General features: G+C 38.2%; 1 protein-coding gene across 1 annotated transcript in view; it reads right to left on the bottom strand.

The window, feature by feature from the left end:
• The window catches only part of PLCB4 (phospholipase C beta 4), a 273,741-nt gene that overhangs the window by 166,058 nt on the left and 89,430 nt on the right, over positions 1-18,253 (bottom strand). The window contains exon 2 of the mRNA XM_032607078.1: positions 2,080-2,178. Within this exon, the coding sequence (XP_032462969.1) occupies positions 2,080-2,163 (84 nt within the window). The 5' untranslated portion in view covers positions 2,164-2,178. The remainder of the gene's footprint in view (positions 1-2,079; positions 2,179-18,253) is intronic.

Raw genomic sequence — 18,253 nt, 5'->3', positions numbered from 1 at the left:
TCATCCCAGCTTACCCTTCCCCCTCCCCCTGTCCTCAATTCCATTCTCTATGTCTGTGTCTTTATTCCTGTCCTCCCCCTAGCTTCTTCAGAACCATTTTTTTTATTCCATATATATGTGTTAGCATATGGTATTTATTTTTCTCTTTCTGATTTACTTCACTCTGTATGACAGAATCTAGGTCCATCCACCTCACTACAAATAACTCAATTTTGTTTCTTTTTATGGCTGAGTAATATTCCATTGTATATATGTGCCACATTTTCTTTATCCATTTATCTGTCGATGGACACTTAGGTTGCTTCCATGTCCTTTAAAATCCCTTTTGATACTAGATATTTACAGTGAATTTGGCAATTGTAGGCATTCTGCTAGTCACTGGAGAGAAAAAGATAAGTAAAATATGGTCCTTGACCTCAAGAAACTCAGAGTATACTAGGGAAGACAAAAACATTAAATGAACTGTGAGTGCAGTGTAGTATGTGCAAGGGTAGTTTAGTGGTAGCACAAAGGAGTGATCAATTCTTATCAAATGGGTCAAGGGAGATATCAAAGAGTAAAGATTTCTCATCTGGGTTCTGAAGGATAAATAGGAGTTTTCCAGTCAAACAAGGAGGGATAAGTGTCTTTCAGGAAAAGGTAACAGTAAGCACAAAACATGAAATAGAATAGTTTATTGGGGGAATTTTAAGCATATTCTTAGGGTTAAAGCAGAGAGTGTTTGTAGAAAATTGGTGGGAAATGAGGCTGTAGAATTAGGCAGGAGCCAAATTATGGAAGACCTTGTATTTCATTCTGATGAGTCATCTTTATCCTATAAAAGGGAGTCATGGAAGCATTTTAAATAGAGGAAGAAGAGGTTCTGATTTGTATTTTCAAGATTACTCTATGATGACAACTATGGAAGAGGAAAAACAATTAGAAAAAAGACTAGAAGAAAACCGCAAAAGAGTTAACAGTGGTTGCCTCCAGGTGGTAGAAACAAATCTTCTTATAGCAGAATGCTGTTCTTTCAGGGAAGCAATAAAGTTTCAGTAGCATAGATAGCTGTCACCACAATACTTTAATTCAATATGAAGAATACTAACTACATTTGGGTCCATCCTTTGCCTTTCTCAATTCTGTTTACACAAAACAACTATGGTATAAATCTAGAGAGTATTATGATACATATTTTGGAAAAAACAAGTCAACCAGTTAGTGAGTTGTGTCAACCCACAGACCTCACGAAAAGGCCTGATGATCTGAACCCCTGGGAGGCCACCACAATGAGCCACATACATTCCACTGATTTTGAAGGGAACCAACTCTGACTCTGCATGAAGTCTGAACAAGTTTTGCATCGTACTTCGCCTTAGAGGCAACAGAGTATCATCACACACCCCTCCACAAGTCATCTCAAATTCAAGTAAACTCTAAGGAAAACAACATGTTAACAATGCAAAGGAGGCTTCCACTCTCCATCCTAAACCTTCTGAACAGACTGGTGGCCCCAAGCCCCTGGTTTCTAGAAAGCCTGGAGCCATCACTACCTTGCAAGGGCACAAGCAATAAATAATAGAAGCAGAGGCATGCAAAGCTTTGGTCAAGCTGATGTGTATAAATGAGACGAGCAATGCACGTGGCCAGCACAAAGTCCAAACACTACTACATTTATGACAAATAGAAAGTGTTATGAGGAAAGCCTGACAAAAGCACTTCGTTAAGCAAAAACTATTACTCCATGAAACTCATCTGTAAAACAAGCATAATAATGGCAACAATCTTATAAGGTTATTATAAGGAATTGAACAACTAATACACAGGAAGTGCTTAGAAAGTTGTCTGGCACACAGTAAGCACATAATAATTTATAGTATCAACATTATTATTATATCTGGCAAAGGGAGAGTGCTCAGTAAATTATAGTATCATTATCATTATTATTATATCTCATAACTTTCATTCTTTCCAACTATTCCAACTTATAAATCTCCAGGATATTCTTACTTATATCAAAGACTATTTACTCAATACTGTGATTAAAATGAAATAATTATAAGAATGTTTTGAGAGAAATGGTTAATAATGCTTCTTTACCTCTTCATATCTGTCAAAAACTGCTCCTTCTTGCAAAAACGAAGGAACTTCCTTCTGCCAATTAAATTCATAAGGTTTGGCCATGATTATATTTAAGACCTGAAAACGAAAAGGGGTATCTCATTAGTGAACACAATTAAAAAACAAGTGAAGATCAAAGGTTAATCATTTGATATTTACGTGTTTGCAAAAGCTTTTCTTCATACACATGGACTAAGTCCATAAACTGTCTTTTTTTTTTCCTTCTTCCCTTCATCTGACCCTGAATTCCCTTCTCCTGGTTGTTTGGTGATCATTTGGTGATTGTTTGGGAAGCTTCCCCCTTCCTCTTTAAATCCTATAAAATAATTGTGTATATATAAAATCTGATGTCATCAGATAAAAGAAAGAAACCACACACCTAAACCTACATACAGCAGAGGACTGCTGCAAAGAGCGAGAGGTTCTACAAGCCTCCACTACAAGGTGAACTCACGGCCAGGGCGAGTTGACAGGTGATGGGGTTGTAGAATCAAGTAGGAGTAGCTGTAATTTTTATTTCTCTTGGTCCTGTCTTTAGCCCTCTCTCACCCCCTCCTCCCTTGGGCCATGCAGTGAACAACAGAATGTCTGCTTTGTAGCATAGGCAGTGAGTATGACATTGAAGGGAGACTGGCATTGTCCAGAGTGGCTGCCTACACTTAGGAAGAACTGGATGTTCCTTTTACCCACCCTTCTTAGCATCCTGCACCATGGTGTGCATGCAATAGCTATAAACAGGGCATCTTAAATGAAAAGGATCACCAATAAGAATCACCAAATATTTGAGCAATGCAAAGAACATGGAAGGCAGACACCAAACACAGTAAATAGAAGAACTTACACCCAAGAAAACAGAGTTAACAGGACAAACAGAATCTGACTTTGACTTAAGGATGGCTGATATCCTCAGAGGGAGGAAAGAGTGCATTCTCTTCCCCAAACACAATTAACTACAGATTCTAGAAATTTTAAAAAGATTGTTGTAGTCAAACTCCTAATAAATAGGTGACCTGCACTGTAAAGAGAATTCATATGAAGTGCTGAGCCAAGGAATTACCACAGAATGCAACACAAAAAGAAACAGAAAGCATGACTGAAAAATTAAGAGAGATGGAAAATGGAAACAGAAGATTCAAAAACCACTTTATAGAAGGATGTCTTCTATTAGAAGGAGAGAAAGTAAAGCCAATGGAAAAATGGGAACAATTAAAGGAATAGTAGAAAAACATTTCTGAAATCTGAAGATTTGTGCTCTCAGTGTGAAAAAATCCAGTGATGCAGTAGGTATAAATGGGGGAAAAAGAGACACACACCTAAACATTCCTTGAGGTGACTAAGAACAAGCAATATGAAGAGAAGTTATGAAATTTCTCAGAGATGTATAGAGAGAAGACAACTTAGAATTGAATGGCAATCAGCATGGAATCAGGCACACCATCAGAGTATTACACATGAGAAGACAGCAGAGCAATAACTGCAAAGTTTTGAGGGAAAGTAACTGTGGACTAGAAACTCTGTGACCAATGGAATAATGGTTTAATTGTTAGGAGAAGATATATTTACAGACTTTCAAGGTATCAAAAGGGTTTAATAATCTACTCTGAAAGAGTTAATGTATTATATATTCTGTCAAGAAGAAAAAGAAATATAGAAAAATAAGAGATATGGGAAGTAAGGCTGGCAGGAAGGAAGGGGAAAGGAAGGAGAAAGGAAGGAAGAAAGAAGGGAAGAAAGAAAGAAGAAAAAAGTTTAAAAAAGACAAATTTTACTCTTAAGTCTTATGTATTATACAAAAAGAAGAAGATATAGAAATTACAACCTAGCATCCAAATTCCAGATTATATCAACACAGGTAGGTGCTGGAGGGAAGGAAATATGGAACAAAGGGAGGTAAAAAAACATTTTAGGGAGTGCAATATAGGTAGTTAAAACTCTAGATATTGGCAGAAAAATAGAAGATCAATTATGAGTGTTAAAAATTTAAGAATTTTCCTAATAGAAAATTTTAAATGGAAAGTATAACTTGTAAATAAATGAGGGAAAAAATAGAATGAAGAAATGTGAGCCTCCTTTAAAAAGGAAACAGATAAAAGATGTGGGAAGGGAGAGGGAAAAAAGAAGAACACACAATAACTGGAAAACACAAAGTAAAATGACAATGTATTTACTAACTGTAATAAATATGATTTGGCTAAATCCATTTATAAAAGACAGAGGCTTTCAAATTAGGTAACATTATAGTTGTTTACCAGAAATATTTATAAAATAAAAATTATATAGGAAGTTTGAAAATGAAGGGATGAAAAGAAGATATAATAGGCACATGCTGGGAAAGGACCAGATGTAACACTAATAATGTTAGACAAAATAGACTTCAAGGAAAAAAAGCAAGAGACAGTGATAAGTCATATTAAGAGAAGGGGTGATCAAAGTTTTTCAAGTCATTAACATTAGATATGTGACCACACAGCATCAAAACATAGATTGAAAAACTGAAAATACAAAGAGAAACAGGCAAAGTCACAAACATATTAGGAGATAATGATTCTCAGAAATTAATGGAAGAATATTGAGGATTTGAAAATCATACAAATTTAACCAAAACAATTTAAATGACTCAAGTTAACATAATTTAAATATATTACTTAATGAGTTTAGCCCCCCCCCACACATATATCTTTCCTTCATTCTCTCTTTGTACCCGGCTTCCCCAAACACATATAACAATCTCAAAATCTGATCATGATTAGGCCACAGAGAAAATCTCAGTACTTTTCAAGAGTCAGAAATTACAGTGGCCATGCTTACTGACCATGACTAGGCCAACTTATAAATTAATAACAGAGTGTGTAAAACCTATACACATAGGAATTAAACATAAACATACATACTTCTAAATAATTCTTGATTTGAGCAGAATAGTCAAAGCAGAAATTATAAACTTCTTAGAAATGAAAGATGGGAGTACTATATATACATTAAAACCTAACCCCAAATAATAAAACAATGACTGGTAAAAGTTAATTATTTTCTGAATATGCATATATTAGACAAAATTTGGCAGGTATTGGGGAGAGAGACAGAGTGAGAGTTGGGGTAGGAAGGAGGATGAGGAAGAACCGTAAACTCACAATATCCATGATGAAAGGTGGAGTGTAAATACAGAGAGAAGGTGAACACCGTAAGAGATACTATGTATAACTTTAACCAAAATATTTGAAAACTTAAAGTGGATGTTTTTCAAAGTTAAAATAAATTTGGCTCAACAAATGAGCAGAACGCTTAAACAGACCAGTAATCTTGGGAGAAATTGAAAAAATAGTAAAAGATTAGGCCCAGATGATTTTACAGGTGAGTTCTACCAAATCTTCTAGGAAAAGGTAAATCCTGTGTACCTACATTTTTCTAGGACATAAAAAAATAAAATAAAATAATAAAATAAAGCTACTACCCAACTCATTTCACAAGTGTCTTGTCAGACTCTGACAATGACACCACAAAGGGTTAATAAGAAACCAACCAACCAACCAACCCTAGAGCTTATTCTCACAGAGAAAAACCTCTGCTAAAATATAAACCAATCTATTCCAGAAAGTTCTGAAAGAATAATTTGGGATGTTTCCACACTGAAAACAATCAATGTGATTCACTAAGGAGCAAAGTCTAATACATGTACACATTACAAGGTGATGTGAAGCTGAACGTGAAAAGTTTCTAACACATACCATTAAATGAAAACCACGTTTTTGCAGCAAGCCATGTAGTAATATGGAATAGGAACAGTGTGACACCATTTACCTAAATACACAGCCACAGAATGACATGAACTGTGTAGTAAACACACACACACACAAGGCAAAACTATATATTTTTCTAGGTAAATATTCATGCATATAAATACATTATTAAAAAGTTTGGAAAGAACCTTGCAAATTTATGACTCTGCTTACTTCTGGGGAGGGAACAAAGCTTGGGGCTGAAAGTCAAGATATCTTTCATGTTATCTCTGTCCTGGACTTTTTTATTATGGGAATATATTCCTGCATTCATGTGCTGCTTGTGTAAATAAAAAATAATGCAAATTTCAAAAAGGAAAAAAAAGAAGTTGAAATCACACAGATAGGCAGACGCATGAATCTTTAGTCCCAAATAATTTAAAGCAGACGAAGAGCACATTAGGTCACGTTTCAAGATAGTTTCTTCACAATGGCAGCCACTGGTGTTTGAAGGAGGAACTCATCCAATATTTACTACTGACCAGGCTAAAAACTGATCAAAGCATGAAGGGCATTCTAACCAGCCCAGACTGAGGCAGGAAGCAGCCCTCTATTCATCAGTACCAAGGCCTCCCATGGAAAGCCAAGGCAGACAAGCCATGCCAGTGGGAGAAGAGAGTCCATCTGTGAGTAGGCTGGTCCATGTCTCAGTCTCCCACAATGGCTGTGACTGGGTCTCTCTTCCTCTCTCTCTCTGCTTCTCTGTTCCTCTTCATCTGCCTCTCTCTGTGTCTTTCCATGCCCATTTCTCAGTGTCCACAAACACAGCCCCTCCACCCCAGGCAGTGTCAAAGCAAGCTTCTAGTGCAGTGATGTGCCTTTCTGCCTTCTATGTCATAAAACAGATCTGCAGAGAAAAAAGGACCTGCAGACCCGCCTCAGGCTATCATGGACGTGTTGTTCAGTGACCTATAATAAGGTGAGTCAACTACAGGGACCTAAGTGTTAGCATTAAAGAAGGATGAAGAAACAACACGGTGGCTTCCCCGGTGGGCCACATAAAGTCCTCTCCTCTGCAGGACTTTATGTGTTCTATGATCTTTCCACTCCTGCCAACCATCCCTTTCAATATTTCCTTTGGTTTTATTGTAAAGGGAATAGCAACAAGGGGCTTACAATATGAAATGCTCACACCAAAAATGAAATTAAAAGACAGCTTACATCAACTTGTATCATCTTTCATTGGCTTAACTCCGGTTTTCCCAGGATCAAAAGGACACACAGCAGACGTCCTCAGTACATGATGTTTCTCCGATTTCACTACTATCCTTACTACTAAAATATTCATGTCTCCCTTGGGTACCAATTTCATCATAATGGTCTAATTATGTGAAGGATGTTTGTGGGAGCTAATGCAAAGTGGAGGGTAATTGTGACCTTAATCTCTAAAATGGTTGACAGTGGAGGTAGGAGCTCATCTCACTGCTTACTTTTCCTGAGCTTTGGATTTCTGAACAAGTTAGACGGCATTTCAGAAAAATGACATTGGAGTATCCTGAATTTTCCCAGTTTTAAACAGGATTTGGGGGGAGGGGGACTGCTCCTTGAATTGTCTCAGAAATACTTCCTCAGGTCTGGCATTAGGGGCAGCGACTGGCTTATTTTATGTAGATGGTACAACTATGACCTGCAGACCAGAAAACATTGGCCCAGCCAGTCATGTTTAATAGCAGTTTGATCCAGGTAATTGATTATTAAACAGGAATAAATGAGGTATGTGTCACAATCCAACTGACTCCAGAAAAAGTTAAAAGGACAAACAGTTACTTCTTTTAAAAGTCAGGGAGCGGGGAACTGGCCACTCTGTTTGCAATGATCTCAAAGCTCCACCCACAGCTAACTGGTAAAAAACCAAAAAACAACCAAAAAACAAAACGCTTTCACTGCCATGGCAAAGGCTCCTCTCCTCAAATTCTCTGGCTGGCCTTCTAAGGTCTCATTTACAAGATACTTCATGGTTCAGTTGTCTCCTGGAAGAACATTACCTCACCCCACAGAGCCCACAGGAAAGTGTCCTTCTTAAGGAACACGGGAAGTAAAGGAGAATTTACACAAAGAATGGATATAGAACTCGGTACTTTTTCCAGAGTAAACACCTTGAGTGACTACTGGAGGGAGGCCAGTGGGCTTTTAAATAGTCTCCTTGTTTCTAAATGCTTATGCAACTGAAATGGATTAGCTGTTACATTGGCTACAGAGGAAAAACTCCCAGGGTTGCAGGGAGGGGACAAGAAAGAGAGAGGGAGTCCCTAGAAGACCTCATTTCAGAACAAGTGGCAAAAAGCTCCTTCTAAAGATGATGAGGGACCGAAAGCGTTAGTGGGGAGGACCACCAGGGAGCTCAGGTCAGCTGTGGGGATCCAAATACTCAAGGAGGATGTGCCCATCAGCCAAGAAGATGGCTTTCCATCCACTCACCCATTCAGTTGGGGTGAACCGAGGAAGGGCAGCTCTTTGTTTGCTGGTCTGCTCTGCCCCGCATCTTTAAATCTGCTGTCTAGAAGGTGGTCTTCAAAGCTTACCAGACTACCTATCCCAGATATGCTAGCTCAATTATGGAGTCAACTCTTCTCCCCAGGCCAGTTGGGTCAAAACTTCGGCAAATAATTTTTTGTCTCTGGACCTATGCCTCATGTTCTGGTAGAGAGCAGACAGAGAGATGTACATGAGATCAGGTATATTTAAGGTCCTGGGTATTGCAGGCTGAATCACGTCCCCCAAAAGATACCTATATCCTAATATCTGAAACCTATAGGCATTACCTTATATAGCAAAAAAGGACTTTGCAGATGTGATTAAGTTAAGGATCTTGAAGATGGGGAGATTCTCTTAGATCTTCCCAGGGTGTCCTAAATGCTATCACAAGTGTCCTTGTAAAAGGGAGGCGGGGAGATTTGACACAGACGAAAGGGGAGGCAATGTGACCACTGAGGCAGAGATTGGAGTGATGCAGCCACAAGTCAAGGAGTGTTGGCAGTCACCAGAAGCTGGAAGAGGCAAGACATGGGTTCTTCCCTCCAGCCTGGAGGACGTGTGGTCTTGCAGACACCTTGATTTCAGACTTCTGGCCTCCAGAACTATGAGAGAATAAACTTCTGTTGCTTTCAGCCACTAGTTTGTGGTAACTTTTTTAACAGCAGCTCAAGGAAACAAATACAGTGGGCCCTCTGAAGCTGGGCATAGCAAGTTGCCAAATCAATCTGAAAAGGAGAAAGGACAGCTCTGCCTTGAGGGATAGGCATTCAACATGTGTTTGTTCAACTGAATCAAAGAAAGACAGAAAGAAAAGTAGAATAGAATTTCATCTAGAAATGAACTCAGATAACTCCTGTCCTTCTATTCCAATGCCCCTTTGAAAAGTAATTTCTACAGTATATCTTTCCCCTGGATCCAAATGCCATTTAACAATTTTGCACCTCAGCAATAAATACGAACTTTAAATGAACCCTGCAGCTTCCCCCAAGCCAACCAAGACATTCTCCACTTTTTGTTTCTATTTGTGAACAAATGAATTCGTCTGAAAAAGCATTTGCTTCCACTTGATAACAGCTTTCAAGTAAACAAACAGGCACCATCGCTCAGTTATGGATTTTCTTAAGTGAAACTTTTACCTTCCACCTTACAACAAAAAAGTTCCATAAAGAATTAATCCCTTCCCTATCCAACCATATAAATCCCATTAAACCAAATAACCCATGGCCTTAAATGACCCCATGTTGAGAACAACCAACATTGTTTCCCAGAACACAGAGAGTTGGGATAAAAATTCCACTGACAAAAAAGTCAATTAGTTGACTCCATCAAGCACATTTCAACGTCCTGCTCCTCAATCTTTAAATAAGGTAATCCTTATATTTCTAGAAACAGAAGTACAGCTACAGCAGATCATCCAGAGCCTTTAAATAAATGGCTTTACTTCCAGTAAGAATTTAATTTGACACTGATATATTGCATCATTAATGACAACTTCTCCACTTGCTAAAAATAACTCCATTTTTATCAAGCCATTAAATAACCTTTTTAAAAAGCATATAAAGGGTGCAGGACTAAGAAAATGATAATAGGCAATGTGCAGGGTTGGAGGTAAGGGCATTCTTGTATAGTTTGATGAAAAAGAATTTTGCAATACATTTCTATAGCCTTGAAAATGTATACAAAATCTATGTACAAAGATACTTTCTCACTGCTGTGCTGTTTATGGGGAATAGAACTGCTGTGCTATTTAAGTCATCTTTATATGAACAACAGTAAGCAATTGGTTACATATATGATAGTATTTAAATATTCTGTGCCCATTAAAAATAATGCTTTCAATGAATAGTTCTTTGCTGAACAAGAGCAAATTTAGAATAGTTTCTAAAAATATTCACAACTCTTGGCAAGCAAATACAAATGTTCTCGATATATTATTAAGCAAGTAAAAAAGCTGGTTACAAAATTGTTTGCAAGTATGATCCAAATTTTTATGTGTTATGTACACGTTCCTTACACACACACAAACACACACACACACTTTTTAATAGAGGAAAAAGACAAGAAAAATATAAACCAAAATATTGTACAAACAGTAGTTACATTGTGGTGACATAATTTTAGGTGATTTTTATTTTTTTAATACTTTCTGTATTTACAGTGACTATAATTTTTATATTCAAGAAAAATGTTGTTGAAAGTAAAGAGAAGATGACATTAAAATTATTTTTTTCACATAAATCAATTTCTATGTCCACGTTTTCCACCAGAATTCCTGGCAAGAACAAATACCAGGATGAGACTAATACATAAAGCTCTAAAATGTTCTTTTCCTCTCAAGATTTAAAATCTTGACTGTACATCAGGAGCCTCACACACACCAGTTATAACTGATTCTTAGGAAGGAATTACTTAATAATACTGCCTAAACCTTGGGTATTAACTCTGAAACTTCTAGTATACTTATATTTAGAAATAAAACAGATTATGGTGGTGCTGGATTTAGTCTTTAAGGAATTCTGAACTAAAGAAACCTAAGGCCTTTGCCATGATTCATCTATTAAATTCATAATAAATACATAATAAGTATATTTATTTATTAATAAAGCACCACTTGATTCAAAATAATTTCCTGGAATTTATAAAAGACACAAATTAAATAGGAATAAAATTAAAACAACAAACATCTACTCTTTGACTCTGTCTCCCCTGGCCAATATTAATCATACTTAAGAGGTAAACATAATATTCTAAAAACTTAATCATTACAAAATAGATGAATAAAAATAGTAAAATGATTTCCCTTTATAAATTTATTAGGTATAATTATGATTATATTACAGGGTTCATTATATCAGAATTTTACAAAATATGTCTAAAAGATGCTTGATTATCCGGGATATTTAGGATCAGCTTCATTTGAAGATACTGAACAACTGTTAACATATAATTCAGTCTGTAATGACCAGTTTTTAAAGAAATTAGAATATGATGAAGTATATAGTTTCCCAAGAAAAGAACTGATTTATTTCAAAACAGTGTTTGGCTGTTCGTGTCTGCCTGCAGCAATTCCTTTGGAAATGACTTGTGGGTATACATGCCAGCCTTCCAAGATCCTCTTGAACAAGTTAAGTGGCAGAAATTGTGTTAAAAGTAATTGTCTATGACTATGGTTCTCTGACCTGATAGTGCCTTGCTATTCCCCTCTTCCCTCTCAGTTAAGTTTCTCTGAAGGACTCAGGTAGAGACCCGGGTTTAGGGACCAATATTGTTGAAGAAGGATTCCATGTCAAACGTTCAGAGCAGCAAGTATGAAGCCTTCTGAGGTTCCATTTCCTCAATACTTAGTAAGTCCTTGGCTTAACAGTATTATGGGGAGAGACCTTCAAGATGGTGGAAGAGTAAGATGTGGAGATCACCTTCCTCCCCAGAAATACATCAGAAATACATCTACATGTGGAAGAACTCCTGCAGAACACCTACTGAATGCTGGCAGAAGACCTCAGACCTCCCAAAAGGCACGTACCTGGGTAGGGCAAAAGAAAAAAGAAAAAACAGAGACAAAAGAATAGGGACGGGACCTGCACCTCTGGGAGGGAGCTGTGAAGGAGGCAAAGTTTCCACACAGTAGGAAGCCCCTTCACTGGTGGAAATGGCAGGGTGGGGGCCGGGGGGGGGGAAGCTTCAGAGCCACGGGGGAGAGGGCAGCAACAGGGGTGCAGAGGGCAAAGCGGAGAGATTCCTGCACAGAGGAACGGTGCTGACCAGCACTCACCAGCCCGAGAGGCTTGTCTGCTCACCTGCTGGGGCGGGTGGGGGTTGGAAGCTGAGGCTCCAGCTTCGGAGGTCAGACCCCAGGGACAGGACTGGGGTTGGCTGCGTGAACACAGCCTGAAGGGGGCTGGTGCGCCACAGCTAGCCAGGAGGGAGTCCAGGAAAAAGTCTGGACCTGTCTAAGAGGCAAGAGACCATTGTTTCACGGTGCCTGAGGAGAGAGGATTCAGAGCACTGCCTAAACGAGCTCCAGAGTTGGGAGTGAGCCGCGGCTAACAGCGTGGACATCAGAGACGGGCATGAGACGCTAAAACTGCTGCTGCAGCCACCAAGAAGCCTGTGTGCAAGCACAGGTCACTATCCACACCTCTCCTCCCGGGAGCCTGTGCAGCCCGCCACTGCCAGGGTCCTGTGATACAGGGACAACTTCCCTGGGAGAACACACGGCACCCCTCAGGCTGCTGCAAGTTTACGCCGGCCTCTGCCGCTGCACGCTCGCCCCACATTGTGTACCCCTCCCTCTTCCAAACCTGAGTGAGCCAGAGCCCTTTAATCAGCTGCTAATTTAACCCTGTCCTGTCTGAGCGAAGAACAGACGCCCTCAGGCAACCTACAGGCAGAGGCGGGGCCAAATCCAAAGATGAACGAACCCCAGGAGCTGTGCGAACAAAGAAGAGAAAGGGAAATCTCTCCCAGCAGCCTCAGGAGCAGCGGATTAAATCTCCACAATCAACTTGATGTAACTTGCAACTGTGGAATACCTGAATAGACAATGCATAATCCCAAAATTGAGGCAGTGGCTTTGGGAGCAATAATATATATATAATTTTTTTTTCCTTTTTCTCTTTTTGTGAGTGTGTATTTGTATGCTTCTTTGTGTGATTTTGTCTGTATAGCTTTGCTTTCACATTTGTCCTAGGGTTCTGTCTGTCCGTGTTTTTTGTTTGTTTTTTTTTTAGTAATTAGCACTTCTTATCATTGGTGGATTTGTTTTTTGGTTTGGTTGCTCTCTTCGTTCTTTCTTTCTTTCTTTCTTTTTCTTGTTTTATTACTTTTATTTTTTTAAATTTTTAATAATAATTGTTTATTTTTTATTTTAATAACTTTATTTTATTTATTTATTTTCATTTCAGGAAAAAATCTGTAAAAAATACAAATACATGCAGGCTAAACAATACATAACTTAGTAACCAAGAGGCCACTGAAGAAATAAAAGAAATAAAAAATACCCAGAAACAAATGACAATGAAAGCACAACGACCCAAAACCTATGGGATGCAGCAAAACCAGTTCTAGGAGGGAAGTTTATAGCAATACAATCCTACCTCAAGAAAAAAGAAACATCTCAAATAAACAACCAACCCTTCCCCCTAAAGCAATTTGAGAAAGAAGAACAAAAAAACCCCCACAAAGTTAGCAGAGGAAATAAATAATAAAGATCATATCAGAAATAAATGAAAAGGAAATGAAGGAAAGAGTAGCAAAGGTCAATAAAACTAAAAGTTGGTTCTTTGAGAAGATAAACAAAATTGATAAACCATTAGCCAGACTCATCAAGAAAAAAGGGAGCAGACTCAAATCAATAGAATTAGAAATGAAAAAGGAGAAGTAACAACTGACACTGCAAAAATACAAATGATCATAAGAGATTACTATAAGCAACTCTATGGCAATAAAATGGGCAACCTGGAAGAAATGGACAAATTCTTAGAAAAGAACAACCTTCCAAGACTGAAGCAGGAAGAAACTGAAAATATAAACAGACCAATCACAAGCACTGAAATTGAGACTGTGATTAAAACTCTTACAACAAACAAAAGCCCAGGAATAGGTGGTTTCACAGGTGAATTTTAACAAAACATTTAGAGAAGACCTAACACCTATACTTCTCAAACTCTCCCAAAATATAGCAGAGGAAGGAACACTCTGAAACTCATGCTACGAGACCACCATCACCCTGATGCCAAAACCAGACAAAGATATCACAAAGAAAGAAAACTACAGGCCAATATCACTGATGAACATAGATGCAAAAATCCTCAACAAAATACTAGCAAACAGAATCCAACAGCACATTAAAAGGATCATACACCATGATCAAGAGGGCTTTATGCTAGGAATGCAAAGATTCTTCAATATATGCAAATCAATCAATGTGATAAACCATATTAATAAATTGAAGGATAAAAACCATATGATCAGGCTTCCCTGGTGGTGCAGTGGTTGAGAGTCTGCCTGCTGATGCAGGGGACACGGGTTCGTTCCCTGGTCCAGGGGGATCCCACATGCCGTGGAGCGGCTGGGCCTATGAGCCATGGCCGCTGAGCCTGCACATCCGTAGCCTGTGCTCCGCAACGGGAGAGGCCACAACAGTGAGAGGCCCGCATACCGCAAAATAATAAAACAAACATATGATCATCTCAATAGATGCAGAAAAACCTTTCGACAAAATTTAACACCCATTTACGATAAAAACCCTCCAGAAAGTAGGCATAGAGGGAACTTACATCAACATAATAAAGGCCATATATGACAAACCCACAGCCAACACTGTCCTCAATGGTGAAAAACTGAAACTATTTCCACTAAGATCGGGAACAAGAAAAGGTTGCCCACTCTCACCAGTATAATTCAACATAGTTTTGGAAGTTTTAGCCACAGCAATCAGAGAAGAAAAGGAAATAAAAGGAATCCAAATCAGAAAAGAAGAAGTAAAGCTGTCACTGTTTGCAGATGACATGATACTATATGTAGAGAATCCTAAAGATGCTACCAGAAAACTACTAGAGCTAATCAATGAATTTGGTAAAGTAGCAGGATACAAAATTAATGCACAGAAATCTCTGGCATTCCTATATACTAATGATGAAAAATCTGAAAGTGAAATAAAGAAAACACTCCCATTTACCATTGCAACAAAAAGAATAAAATATCTAGGAATAAACCTACCTAAGGAGACAAAAGACCTGTATGAAGAAAATTATAAGACACTGATGAAAGAAATTAAAGATGATACAAATAGATGGAGAGATATACCATGTTCTTGGATTGGAAGAATCAACATTGTGAAAATGACTCTACTACCCAAAGCAATCTATAGATTCAATGCAATCCCTATCAAACTACCACTGGCATTTTTCACAGAACTAGAGCAAAAAATTTCACAATTTGTATGGAAACACTAAAGACCCCGAATAGCCAAAGCAATCTTGAGAATGAAAAACAGAGTTGGAGGAATCAGGCTCCCTGACTTCAGACTATACTACAAAGCTACAGTAATCAAGACAGTATGGTACTGGCACAAAAACAGAAAGATAGATCAATGGAAGAGGAGAGAAAGCCCAGCAATAAACCCACACACATATGGTCACCTTATTTTTGATAAAGGAGGCAAGAATATAAAATGGAGAAAAGAGAGCCTCTTCAATAAGTGATGCTGGGAAAACTGGACAGCTACATGTAAAAGAATGAAATTAGAACACTCCTTAACACCATACACAAAAGTAAACTCAAAATGGATTAGAAAAAAAATGGATTAGAGACCTAAATGTAAGGTCAGACACTATAAAATTCTTAGAGGAAAAAACGGGCGGAACACTCTATGACAAAAATCACAGCAAGATCATTTTTGATCCACCTCCTAATTTAAAGGAAATAAAAACAAACAAGTGGGACCTAGTGAAAATGAAAGCTTTTGTACAGCAAAGGAAAATATAAACAATATGAAAAGACAACCCTCAGAAAGGGAGAAAATATTTGCAAATGAAGCAACTGACGAAGGATTAATCTCCAAAATTTACAAGCAGCTCATGTAACTCAATATCAAAAAACCAAACAACCCAAATCCAAAAATGGGCAGAAGACCTAAATAGACATTTCTCCAGTGAAGATATACAGATTGCCAAAAAAACACATGAAAGAATGCTCAACATCACTAATCATTAGAGAAATGCTAATCAAAACTACATTGAGGTATCATCTCATGCCAGTGAGAACGGCCATCATCAAAAAATCTAGAAACAATAAATGCTGGAGAGGGTGTGGAGAAAAGGGAACCCTCTTGCACCATTGGTGGGAATGTAAATTGATACAGCCACTATGGAGAACAGTATGGAGGTTCCTTAAAAAACTAAAAATAGAACTACTATAAGATGCAGGAACCCCACTACTGGGCATATACCCTGAGAAAAACATAATACGAAAAGAGTCATGTATCAAAATGTTCATTGCAGCTCTATTTACAATAACCAGGACATGGAAGCAACCTAAGTGTCCACTGAGTGATGAATGGTGATGAATGGATAAAGATGTGTCACATATATACAATGGAATATTACTCAGCCATAAAAAGAAACGAAGCTGAGTTATTTGTAGTGAGGTGGATGGACCTAGAGTCTGTCATACGGAGTGAAGTAAATCAGGAAGAGAAAAACAATTACCATATGCTGACACATATATATGGAATCTAAAAAAAAAAGGTTCTGAAGAACCTAGGGGCAGGACAGGAATAAAGACGCAGATGTAGAGAATGGACTTGAGGACATGGGGAGGGGGAAGGGGAAGATGGGACGAAGTGATAGAGTGGCATGGACATATATACACTACCAAATGTAAAACAGATAGCTAGTGGGAAGCACCTGCATAGCACAGGGAGATCAGCTCGGTGTTTTGTGACCACCTTGAGGGGTGGGATAGGGAGGGTGGGAGGGAGACGCAGAGGGAGGAGATATGGGGATATACATATATATGTATATGTAATTCACTTTGTTCTAAAGCAGAAACTAACACACCATTGTAAAGCAATTATACTCCAATAAAGATGTTCAAAAAAAAAGTATTATGTATGATCTTTCAGAAATGTAAGATATCATTTATACATTAATGATTTTTGTGGTATTGAATTACAGACATGACTGCTAAAAATAAAAATTTGTTTGATAGGATGCAAGATAAATCAACCTTAAGATATGAAAAATATATATAGAATGTGTTTCCTGGGGAGAGGAATATGTAATTCAACTGTTTTTTCACTGACTTAATGGAATAACAAAACTGTCGTAGAAAGAATTTTTTTGTAAACACATAAAAATTCTGCAAAGTAAAGGCATCTTATTTATTTTATGCTTCTGATATAAAATACTTTTGTTTTTACTGACTAAGGGAGTACAGCAAACAGCAGAAGGTACTTTATTACTACTGAGTACTTAAGGTAAACAGAGTTAACCACAAGAGCCCTGATAAATACAACAGTACTGAGAAATAAGACAATTATTCAAAATTGTGATACATGTAAACAAATGACCAGATTTCCCCCCCCTCTTTCAAGAGCAGAATTTATTACTGTTTTCAAGACCAGAACTAACAGAATATATGGTAGATGTGTACAGTTTACCATGGATAGAAACAACCTCCTGCTGAGTACTGGGTGTGAGCCACACACAATAATATTTGGGGAGAGTTCAGCCTCTCTCACTTCCACATAAGGGTTCTGATAAGGTCTGGAGAAACAGGTAACAAAATGGCGACATGACAGATTAAGTACAGTTTTAAGTGGAGGTCATAAATAGATTATAGAAATAACTCTGTCTTGGATCTTGATTCATGGTGTTAATTGACCAGCTAAGACAGAAGTCTGGGGCTTTGTCCTTGGAGAGCCCAGGGGTCCAGAGTGGGAACTAAGACCATGGGGGCTTGAGTCGACTTCTCCTTCAGCCTTAGTTTCTTCTCAACCGGAACACCCTTTGAGCTATTGATGGTAAGATCTGGATAGCCAAGCTGGGGACTCAAGTCTTCTGGGGACTCAAGCCAGGAGCATAAGGCAAGGATCAGAGATGGTGTAGGCCCCATGAGCTTGCCTTTGATCAGTGGTTCTCAAAGCATGGTATCCAAACAGCAAACCTCATCTGGAACATTTTAGAAATGCAGAAATCTCAGACCCCACCCAGATCTTCTGAATCAGAAAATCAGTTGGGAGGGCGGGGCTCAGATATCTATGCTTAATCCAAGTGGCCAGGTGGTTCTACAGCAGCTAAAGTTTGAGAACAACTGCCTTGGGTCAAGTCTTCATCAAAGAAAAAAAGCCAAAAAAAGAAAAAGAAGGAAAGAAGGGTCTTTTGCTCTTCACCTATGGC

This window comes from Phocoena sinus, chromosome 15, assembly GCF_008692025.1.
Source record: "Phocoena sinus isolate mPhoSin1 chromosome 15, mPhoSin1.pri, whole genome shotgun sequence".
NCBI lineage: Eukaryota > Metazoa > Chordata > Mammalia > Artiodactyla > Phocoenidae > Phocoena > Phocoena sinus.
This window is presented reverse-complemented; position numbering and strand designations above follow the sequence as displayed.